Source organism: Durotheca rogersii (assembly GCF_024521655.1).
Source record: "Durotheca rogersii strain YMJ 92031201 chromosome Unknown GGS23scaffold_33, whole genome shotgun sequence".
NCBI classification, from domain to species: domain Eukaryota; kingdom Fungi; phylum Ascomycota; class Sordariomycetes; order Xylariales; family Xylariaceae; genus Durotheca; species Durotheca rogersii.
Genome location: NW_026251264.1, coordinates 42,233 through 53,745, shown reverse-complemented (window position 1 = coordinate 53,745; position 11,513 = coordinate 42,233). Strand labels below are relative to the sequence as shown.

The window sequence follows — 11,513 nt, the reverse complement described above, 5'->3', positions numbered from 1 at the left end:
TCGTCCCGACCATGTCCTACTCTTCTAGCGAAGAGCTGGGAGACAAGCAACCGTCCCTTCTGGTCGTCTCCGGCCAAAACCGCTTTGTAAGAAGGGAGCGAACCAGGTATCGTCTGTAAGGAGCAAGAGGGAGACGAAGCCTGGATGGATTCTGCTGGGTCTGCTTGTAGGGAAAAAATACACACACTCTCTCCATCTCATCGGAGTGTCTTTCCGGTTAGAAGAGATGCGTCGCCGACAGTGGCGCCCACGCGTAACTCTTAGCTCACCACGACCTAGTTTGCCTTCCCTACTTCTTTGGTAGACGCACGTAGCAGCCGGGGCCAGAAACTCGCGTCTCGGCCGCTTATTCTGTTCTGCCGGGCCGGACCGATAATGTGAGGCATGTTACCCCCCTCCCCCCTTCCCCCCCCGAAGCCGGGCCTGTTAGTCGGTAGGTAGCGGTAGCCAGGCGCAAGACGTGCGACGGATTGTAAATATGGAAGCGCCTGTTATCTTAGACGCCGAGACTAGGGCCGCGATGCCGCTGAGGGGCGACGAAATGGGGGAAGACGGAGGGGGATGCGGGAATTGGGCGTCATGCGTCTTCCTCTCGACATAGGGCCTCCTTCTTGACACCCTCCCCTCGCTCCCCACCACCTTCGGTGTCGGGTACGTCCCGACGGGCGAAACAAGGGCCGAAACCAAGAATATAAAAGGACATGATGGTGGGCACTGTACTATTCCTCAAACCAACATCGCCTACCGTTACTAGCACGCGGGCTGAAAGCAGAAGCGAGCAACGGCCTTCTTTCTCGGTTACGATGATGATAGCAATGACAGCTACATTAAGCATCGTAAGCCTCGTACAGGCGCAAATTTACATGGACGCAGGCGCACACGCGAAACCAGCTCAGTCAGTCTATTGAAATAAACTCCATTGTATGTATACTCATAAGACCGCGCCGGCAGGCCTCTTCCCCTCTCAACTGTGCTGCCCTCACACGCATGACCCTCGTATGCAATGCTTCCCCCCCCCCCCCCTTCTCCTTCCACCTACCCCGGAGGTTGACCACTACAACGAAACCGGCTGACTCGAGAAGTTGGATCGACTTTTCCTGTATCGATGCGAGCTCTCCCTCTCCCTCCCTCCTCGTCTCCCCTCTTCCCCACAAACCAACGCGAGAACCCTCCGTCCTTTCTCTCGTGTTTCACCTACCAAGAAAAAGAAAGAGGACCGCGTGCCTATATCGTATCGCAGCATTCGCATCGTGTAGGCCACCTCTAAAATACGCCGAGGCCTATGCATGTCCCAACGGTCGTCAATTGCCCCCATTATGAGATTGTGCTGCACCAAGCCAAGACGCCTTATTGCGTCATTCTACCCACGCGAATCTACTCACGAATCAAACACTGGGTTACCCGCGCGACTGCTCGTAGGCTTCCGGTTACTAGACAGTCCGCTGGAATGAAGGCACACCCTATTTATAGCCTCATGTCATGGATCGAGGTGCTCTTCGGGAAAGACTACCGGTATCAGCCCTAGGCGGCCCCCAGAATAGGTCCCAATGATAAGGAGAGGAAGAAGAAGAAAAGAAACCCCAGTTAGACTCTAGCCAAGCTTGAGATTGTCGTCGAGCTTGTCGTCGAGCTTATCGCTATCGTCTAGGTGAATCTCTGCGGCGGCCTCAGATCGTGTCTCGATCTCGCCCTCCGGTGGAACTTTGTGAACCTGCTTTTGATCCCATATATGGTTCATGTCGTCTCGAGTTACCTCGCCCCGACAGTCGGGAGGGGGAGGTTCGCTGTACGATGGCGGATCCGCGTCAGGCTGCGAAGGCAGCTCATAGTGTGCCATCCCTGGGAAATCCTGCTCGAGATCTGGTTCGAATTCCACGTCCATGTTGTGAGGACCCATCACTTGTTCATCGCCAGATGAATCGTGCTGTGCTTCGTCTGTGGCTGCGCCCGAATCAAGGGGGCTGTCGTGTTCATAACGGAGACTTTCGCCCCCGAGACTGTCGAAATTCCAGGAATTGTTTCCAGTTAGGGGTTGAAAGCCTGTAGACCGGGCCGTGTCCTGGGTCAGATCTACCCCTTCGTCTTCCTCTATACTCCGATAGACGCCTTGGGACAGGTTTGGGAGCATGTTGTGGACGGGTCCGACCTCGCCAACATCCCAATCATTATTGCCATTAATCTTTCCTTGCTGGCGAAGAGCTTTGGCTTCTAGTGACGCGCTCGACGACCCAATTCGGGAGAAGCACTCGCCAAGACGCTCGCCTTCCCCCGATCCTGGTAGCTCATCGTCGGAAGACTCTTGGTCAACGAACTTTTCCAGGATCTGCCGAAACCTGGGACCGCCCAGGGGTATTTCCGATCGGCGACGGTAGAAGAGCAAATACGCAGCAGAATCAACGATCCTATCTGTTGATGCCTCATTTACAATGGAGTCTGTTGTTATTAGGGTTAGCGCATATGTGTCGAATTCGGGTCGACGAAGTGACGCATACCGTTACACGTATACCATTTACCATCTAAGAAATTCTTCGCATGGGCAGTGTAATGGCCACCTCCTAGGCCGCCCCAATGATTGTCAACCCCGATCAGGTCGTACACCTCTTGCTTCCCGGCTTCCCTCTGTAGCACACGGGAAGTGATGTCTAAATTCTCCAGAGGGAAGTCGACGAGGACCTCTAGCTTATCTCTCCTAAAGCCGCTAGAGCTAAATCGCTTAAGGTGGATGATTAAGATGTCTGGAGTTTTCCATAGATCGAATTTCTTGCTAGCACGGCGATGCTCCTTGCACCGGGGACAATACCACATGTCTTGTTCGGACAGAATTTCTTCCCGCTCAAACTCATCTAGGCAGGCTTCGAGAGTAATACCGTTCTTACGGCGCCTCGTCCGGGCAGCTTGGGCCTTGTCGAGGTCGGGGTCCGGCAATAGCTCGCATTCGTCCCAGGTGGCCAGCGAGTTGGTGGCTAGGGAGTTGTGGCGAGACGGAGAGCGGCTATCCACAAAGAGCTCGTCGTAAGCACGACCGGACCAGTCCACAACGAGGGCTTCTCTTAGACGGATTAGCGGACCTCCGTCGGGACCAGCCTCATTCGTGCTGAATATATCCTCATGTTCCAAATTCAGGGATCTCTCCTTATGATGACGAGGACGCATTCGCTTCTTGTTGCCTTTGTGGGACTTATATGTCTTCTGCTGCTTTTGGCCATATCCGTGTTTACCTTTATGTTTATTTCGCCCCCCTTGTTTAAGTCGGGGGGGCACGGCCTAGGTAGCTGTTAGCAATAACGTCTGGGGGATAACCAGCGTCGAAACCGAGCGGGCAGGATCCCGGGGCATACCTTGACTACTGGGCTAACGCCTTCGTCATCGCTCTCATCATTCATGCGAGTCGAGGTTTGCTCTAAGCTTTGTCGGGGCGCTTCGTCTGAGCTAGTATCTTCGTTCGACGCGGTGCCGTTGGTTGCATTATCAAGCTGATCCTCTGATGAAGGCGACGCAGGAGGGGCTCGTAGAGAAATTCTAGGATAGTCCTTGTCATCGCTGACGCCATTCATGCCCGTCGGCAACCATGCCCCTGACTCGGAATAATATGAGAGATCAAACAAATTTTGAAGCTCGGGTTGCAGGAATGCCATGGGGTCGACCCAGGCCGGCCTCTTACGGCAGAAAATATGTTTCACGGCGGGTTTGCTGAAAATAAGTTAGCGCTCTCCCTACCTTTCACAATAACCCTCTCATGAGACGCACCTTGGTGTGCTACCCTTAACACCAAAATCTTTCATCTGTACATCTACTATATCGTCTTCTCCTTTGACGGATTGTGCGATGATCCTTCCCTCATTCGAAGAACCGGCATCGGAGCTGCCCACGCCGATCAACTCTAAATCGGTGCTGTCGGAAGCGTCTGTGTCTTCAACACTGGAAGTGATGTTTTTCTTCGTAAAAGTCGCTACCTTTTCTAAAATTTTACGACGAATGGCGTCTTCACTTCTAGCTTCGTCAGGCGTCACCACGATGAAGTGAGGCAAACAGGCGGACGTCCACCTGGATGACTGGAAGGGGGTCGCTTTCTTAGATGGGCGTCGATGGAAGACAGGGACCAGTAACCTTGCGGCCTGTTCGTCATCCCAAGATGCCGACACACTATGCTCCCCTTCGTCGACCATGGACCTAACCGGCAAGCCAAGCTTCTGCTGCCTGTGAGGCTTAGTACCGTAGTTGGTGGGTTTGGCCTCTATCTCGAAAATCCAAGCGTTGTCATTGGCACTAATCTCCTCTGAGGCGCACGCGAGGTCGGAATAGTGCTTATAGAATTTCCCTTTCCATTCCTCCGCGCCGAACAAACGCTCTACCGGCACGCCCGTTCGGGCGGACACGAACTCCTTGAGGGACTTGATACTGCCATGTTTGTCTAGTTCGACTCTAATATCGACTGGTCGGTCGTTCAGAGGGAAGAATTTGATCGTATGGCTCCACTTGTTCTCCACGGGGAGAGGCAATGTTAGATTGTTGAACGGGTCAAAGGTGATGCTAACCTTTTGACATTCCGGGCAAACTAAAGTTGACTTGTAGAGACCAGTGAAGAGATCTGCAATTACGGAATCGTCCCGTTTCTTCGTAATATCCCATACTTTTTCAGCCATCTGTCGGATCGCATCGGGGTCGTTCACCATCTCGTCCGTGGAATCGGGTTTCTCGATGTAGGGCTTCTTTTTTATTCGACTAAGGTCCTCCTGCAAACCGTCGAGCAGGAATCCGAGAAACTCTTGGGAATCTTGCTGGCCATAACCGGAGAACCCTGCCGAGTATCGTCCGATGGTGTTCTTGAATTGGCGAGGCGATATAGAGCTTGGGCTGGGATCCCTGTATATGTCCTTTAGCAGCTGGGCATACGCTGCGGCTACATCGCCGTTGTGCGCAAGCAAGTTCTCTTTATTCAGCTCCTTTTCCCACTCTCCGGAAAGGAAGTATTTGGTCAACTCTTCAACGCTCCTGACACATTGAAGGGCGGCATTCATATAACAAGAATTTCCTAGATTTGCCAATCCGACACAGCCGGGAATTTTGTCCGACTTAAGCGATCTGCCACGCGTTTGGAGGCCGTGTGACACAGGGCTAGTACGTCCACTCCTGGAATTTCGATTTTGCACAGTCAGGCTGGTGGAATTATTTCTGGTCGGGAGAGACGTCCTCGTCTGAAAAGGCACAGGGGTAGAGGTCCAATTGTGGCCGCCTTCGTGAACATCGAGTACTATGGCCTGGTCCTGGCCCAGGCCCAAGGAGCTCAACGTCTTAGTCGATGGGGTATCTTGGCGGGTGAGATCCCCAAAGTTGACCAATTCCCTGGCTAAAGGACTCGCATTAAAAGAATCGACGTCTAGGAGAAGATGCCTCCAGGCTTGTGATGAGGCGGGAGGCTCCCCCCGGCCGTCCTCGGAGGCGGGAGGGGTCGGCACGGATGCGCCGACGGCATCTACATTTGCTACCGGCTGTGGAACGTTCCACGCCCGAACCCTCTGGGCTAAGTCGATACTCGCTACTCCTTTGGCCTGTTTCAAAAATTCTTGGAATATTGTGCTGCGACTGCGGACAAGCCTCGGAGGCGGCGGGTTGCTAGCCTTGAGGGAGGCCTCGACGGGCATCTCACTAGTCGCAGACCAAAGCCGGTAAATGGGGAATACAGGCGGGTGCCACTCCCACATGATATTGGTGCCATCGTCGTTCGTAGTTTGAGCCTCGCGGATGATAGGCAACTGGCCATCCTTCAATCCAGGCCATTGCATGAGTAAGCTCCACGCTTCGGGAGGTATCGGCTCGAACTGTTCCGTATCATAACCATGCTTCAACCGTACGAAGTTTTGATTCACCGGATCGGCAACGTCATTAGCGCAAGGATCCGGTATAACTTCGAGGATGATGTCCGAATTGTCCACCGGGGGCACCGTAGATAGGTCCTCAGCGGTATGCTTGGATGACGATTCATCCAAAACTTTGGCGAACCAGGACCTTGAGACTAAGTAGCAACGCTGACCCTGCGTAAGGGACCCGGCGTTCTGCTCTTGAATTAATGTCCTGATGGTTTTAAGATGGGCCTCTAAGGACGGCGGGGGTTGGTGTCCTGTATTCCGTCAGTCAGCTTACGTATTTGACATCCGCTAGCAGTCAACGTACCAGACGTTGTGTCGGGTATTGTGCTAGATGTTGCACCAGCCGGCGGTGTGGCTTCGTCCGCTGCATCGGCCTCTGGCTCGCCCACAGCACCTGAGGCTGGACTGTCTGCGGGTGTGCCATTGGGTCGTTCCGATGTAGACAGGCGTAAAGCCTCAGACGGCGGGGCCGTAATCATATCGACATCCTCCGAAGCATCCTGGTTTACAGGATCCGGGTCCATGCTCGAGGCCCGCCGCTTGAGCGGAGAGGAGGATCTTTCTGGAAACTCAGCAGAACCACCCATCAATGCGCGGTGGTGGGTGGTTTTAGGGAAAGGCGAAGTGGCTCTGCCGATAGGGTAAAGGTTGGGGACGGCAGAGCCTGAGCCGGGATCGGGTGCTGGCGTATTGGTACCACGGTCGCTGCTGATGGTCAGATCGGCGTAGGCAGCGGAGGGTGAGCTCGCAGTCGAGGAGGCGTATTCGGCGTAGCTGAGGGAGCTCGTGCTCGTCTGTAGCCGGGGAGGGAGGCTCGACGCAGGCGGCAACGAATTAGCCCGGCAATACACAGAAGCAGCAGGACTGACGATGTCGGAGGAGGCAGAGAAGGAGAAGCAAAGATCGGGTTCGTGCTCAAAGGACGGTATGGGCGTGTCTGGAGAGCTGCTGCTATACGTCGAGGGTTCGTCCTTGGTGGCTTGTTGGCGGGCTGAGATCTTCCTTTTCTTTGATGAAGACGTCTTGACGGTGAGCTGCCTGGAGCAGCTCTGGGGGGAAGTCGGTTTAGAATTGCTGGGTGCTTATACCACCTCTACCGGCAGGGAGGTAGCGGAGGGGATAGAGAAAGACAAGAGGGTTCATGCGAGGAGGGAGGAGCGGGACGTTTCTAGCCTGCTCGAGGTCTTGGGTTCTGGTCATATGCTGCTGCGGAATCTAACCTCTCTCTCACGTACGTGTCAGACACGTTGTGTGCGAGCAGGGGAACAGAGAATCCGGGATAGGTAAGATCGGGGAAGGGATGCCAGCTGGGCCAGGCTCTTCGGCAGCTGCAATAGCCGGTGCCCTTTTATTTACTGGGAAATGTCAGCAATTTCTCTTCCGGTCCAAGAGACAGTTCATTCGCGGAGGAGAGGGAAAAGTGATGCACGCAAAGTTTGCCGTGCGCGCCTATGATGAGGTGTGCTGAGAGGTGTGTGGTAATGTGGGCGGTGATGTACCGAAATATCTCGCCTCAAGAAGAAAAAAGCCCCAGCAGTGGAGACGGCTTGTGAGCTGGAAGTACCCACATCTGTACCTCATACGCACGCAGTAAAAGGCAAGAGTAGTGTATAGAATACTAAGAAACAGTGGGGTAAGTACATACACTCACCCTTTTAAAACTTCTACATTTTACTGCTTTATACATAGCTTTATCTTTTTATTTATAAAACTTATGAAAATTGTCTTTTTAAATTTATTTCTAGTTATCTATATAAAAACATATTTTAGAAAACTTTTTATAATAAAATATTATATTATAAACTATTTTAAAATAATATAATTTGCAACAGTAATATAATTAACTTATGGTAGTAGAGTTAATTTAATTATAGTATTAATATATTACTAAAAGTATTAATATCTTTATAATAGTAACTATAATAATAATAATAATAATAATAATAATAATAATAATAATAATAATAATAATAATAATAATAATAATAATAATAATAATAATAATAATAATAATAATAATAATAAAATTAATTTAAGATAAGTTATAAAGTACTTAGGCTAGTTTATAAGAAACTAAGGTTAATTTATAATACTAAAGATAAGAAATTATAAAAGGTTAAGAATATATATTTACCCTCTTGTTTCTTAGCATCCCACCTATACTACTTTACATTTCACTATATATATTAATATATTGAATGCGTCTAGCAATTCCAGCCAGGGTAAGGCGGTACAAGGCAGGTACCAGTACCTAGCGAGGTATCTTAGATAGGCTGCGTAGGTACGTAGAAGGTAGCGCGTACCAGCTCTACGTAGCTATATAAGTAGGAACTGTGCACGTACACAAATTGACAACACTACCTAAGGCAGGTACCGCGTAGGTCCCTAAGAGGTAGGCAGGTGGGAACACAAATCAGAATAGACGTACCCATCGCAGCACTATTACACAGGTACCTGCCTGCCTAGGCACCTACCTATCTCCTACCCTTCAGCGAGACGAACCTTACACCATCAGAGGTACCTCAGAGGCAGTTATAGCAGTTAGGAAAGAGGTACCTACCTTAAGTACTTTAGAGTGCGCTTACTGTAGTGCTGTAGTGCCGACCGGGCTCTTGCTAGCCTTAAGTACCCAGGTAGACTACCCTCATGTTGTATCTGCTATAAGAAGGTAGATGCGCAAAAGCAAAGTACAAAAGAAGTGAGATGTAAAAATAATATCGACATGCGCGATCGAGCAAGGCGCCCCAGAGCCGCACCGACTTTAAGATAAACACCACATACTATCCGACATAGGTAAATAGACAGGCGCTCTCTAAGCCAGTTGAGCTAGTCTTGCATGAGTTTAGTTAGGTACCTACCACCTTCGTTAAGCAAATTAAGAGGGGCTGGTGAGAGGTAGGTACATAGTGGGATAAAGGAGATGGAGCCCACTGAATCAAGACCAAGAGAAGGGAGAGAATAAGTTAGGGTACCCCTTCACGGACCACCCCTTCGCGGACCAGGCATTTTGTATGGGGTTTACATACAAAAAGCTTATTTTAATAAAAGCCATAAAAAATCGGAAAAAAATCGGAAAAATCGGAGATTTAATTACGTAATCTGATTACTTAATAAAAATAACATATGATTTTCTTGATTTTTTTGCTTATTAATATAAGGATTTTTATACGAATTTCGTTTTTGAAAATTTTCATTAACAGTTTTACATATAATTTGTTAGTAAATCTGTTAACTATACACTATATCGCCTTCTTTACGTATTTTATTTATAGTAATAAAGTAGGGCTATGACCTAATGATTTTTATGATAAATAAATAAAAGGTTAATATTAGCTAATCTTATTTTTTTTTATTTTTCCGATTTTTATTGAATTAAATATTAATAAAAAATACTAAATTTTGAGGTTATTTTTTGAAATTACTTTGTATAGAAAAACAGCTCCGTTAAAAAAGTCGAATTCTTACTATAAAAATAGGTACAAAGTAGTCTTTAAAAATAACCTCAAAATTTAGTATTTTTTATTAATATTTAATTTAATAAAAATCGGAAAAATAAAAAAAAATAAGATTAGCTAATATTAACCTTTTATTTATTTATTATAAAAATCATTAGGTTATAGCCTTACTTTATTACTATAAATAAAATACGTAAAGAAGGCGATATAATACATAGTTGATAGATTTACTAATAAATTATATGTAAAACTATTAATGAAAATTTTTAAAAACGAAATTCGTATAAAAATCCTTATATTAATAAGCAAAAAAATCAAGAAAATCATATGTTATTTTTATTAAGTAATTAGATTACGTAATTAAATCTCCGATTTTTCCGATTTTTTTCCGATTTTTTATGGCTTTTATTAAAATAAGCTTTTTATATGTAAACCCTATATAAAATGCCTGGTCCGCGAAGGGGTGGTCCGTAAAAGGGGGGTTTAGCTTACGTAATGAAAGCCAAAAGTAGTATACCTAAGGTATATGGCGTACTAAGAAACAAGGGGGTAAGTATATATCTACGACCTTATTTTTAAAGTCAGCCTCCTTAGCTTAATTATTCCGTAAGGTATAATTAAATTTATTAAGTATAGCGGCTCGTATACGTTCCTTAATTAATTAAAAGCTACTTAATTTAATTAAAGGCTAATAGGAAAAGGTAGGAAGGTCTCGGACGGTAAGAAATAACGAGAGTAAACTATAATAAGTTAGTAGCCGCTAACTATAACCGTATCCTAAACCTAATTAATTTTAACTAACTAGGAGCGTAATAGTTTAACGGTATCGATTCTTATGGTAGTCCTTATAGTAGTCCTATAGTCCTCTAATCCTTAGTCTTTCCGTATATACGTAGCTAGCTAGGCTATATACCGGTATACCGGGAAGGCAACCATAAGGGTCCTTAAAGTAAAATAACTAATCCTATTCCTATTTCCGTTTATCTAGGCCATTTCTCTTTTAACATATAATCGATCCGTATATCGTAGTCTCGTTTATATAGGTCGTTAACCTAATCGGTACGTCCCCGATTAAATTCGTAAGTATAAGGTATATCGGTATCTTTATATGAAATAAGGGTATCGTAATACCTTTTAATAAGTAAGGAGAAACCTCTCCAGGTATCGAATTATAATAAGGGAAAATAAAGGGAATTAAACTACCCGTAAGCCTCTTATAACTAAAACGTATTAATCGGTAAGGACTATTTACCTTTAAGCGTATATATAAAAGGGGAGGTCGGTTTATTAATAATATAGCCTACTATTTAGGTACTAAACTAAGTAAATATAGGTACTATTCCTTTAAAAGAGATAATTAAGTAATAAGAACGGAATAGTCCTCCTAATCGTTAAACGAACTTATAGGTTAGCTAATCAAAAGCTAGCGAAAGAATATATGGTTATTATAATGGTTCCCGTAGTTATCGGCTCTCTTTATTAATCCTACCTAACGTGAAAAATTTCGATAGTAAAAGTTATAAAGACGGCTCTGGAGCCACGAAAATAACTCCTTATTAGCTAAAAGTTAGGGAATTACCTAATCGACGTTTTTTAAACCTATCGACTATAAAAGAAACTACGTACTATTAATAATAGGTCGCTCCTAAAATAAGAGTAATTAGGTTACTAGGTAGCGCTATTAAAGAGAAATAGCGTAAGCACGTTATTAGGGGAACCTAGATAGGAATAAGAATAGCCTAGCTACCGATAACTAACCCAGTGCTAATTAAGTAGGATTATAGCTATAATAATAATTAGGAGTAATAAGAAAAGAAATATAGTAGACTAAGAGGTTATAATAAGGAACGGATAAATAAATCCTAGTAGGTAATTTATAATAATAATTATAATAACTATAGGTTTAAGTATATACGATAGAAATATAAGTACGAGGCCTATATAAATACTTATAAAAAGGCCTTCGTAATCTAGTCCTACCGTATTACTATATTAGGTAGGTATGCCGTAAATCGCGTAAACATAGTAACGCGGAATAGCTATAACGAAGGCTCAAAAAATATACGCTTCTATTCATTTATAATCGTTTATATAAGGTATTTTAACGCTATATTAAGCTCTTGTCTTAAAAACCGTATATATATAGACTTATTTTTATTTAAGAGATTTACGTAGGTAATACGTACCTATA

The 11,513-nt window shown here is 45.8% G+C and overlaps 1 protein-coding gene across 1 annotated transcript; it reads right to left on the bottom strand.

The window, feature by feature from the left end:
- Positions 1 to 1,591: 1,591 nt before the first annotated feature.
- GGS23DRAFT_600449 (UCH-domain-containing protein) lies at positions 1,592 to 7,067 on the bottom strand (the record flags this gene model as incomplete). Its single annotated transcript, XM_051519067.1, has 6 exons — positions 1,592 to 2,433; positions 2,493 to 3,264; positions 3,339 to 3,690; positions 3,748 to 6,118; positions 6,172 to 6,916; positions 7,032 to 7,067. 6 exons carry the CDS (start codon positions 7,065 to 7,067, stop codon positions 1,592 to 1,594), a joined length of 5,118 nt encoding a protein of 1,705 aa, XP_051368030.1.
- Between the last annotated feature and the right edge of the window lie 4,446 nt (positions 7,068 to 11,513).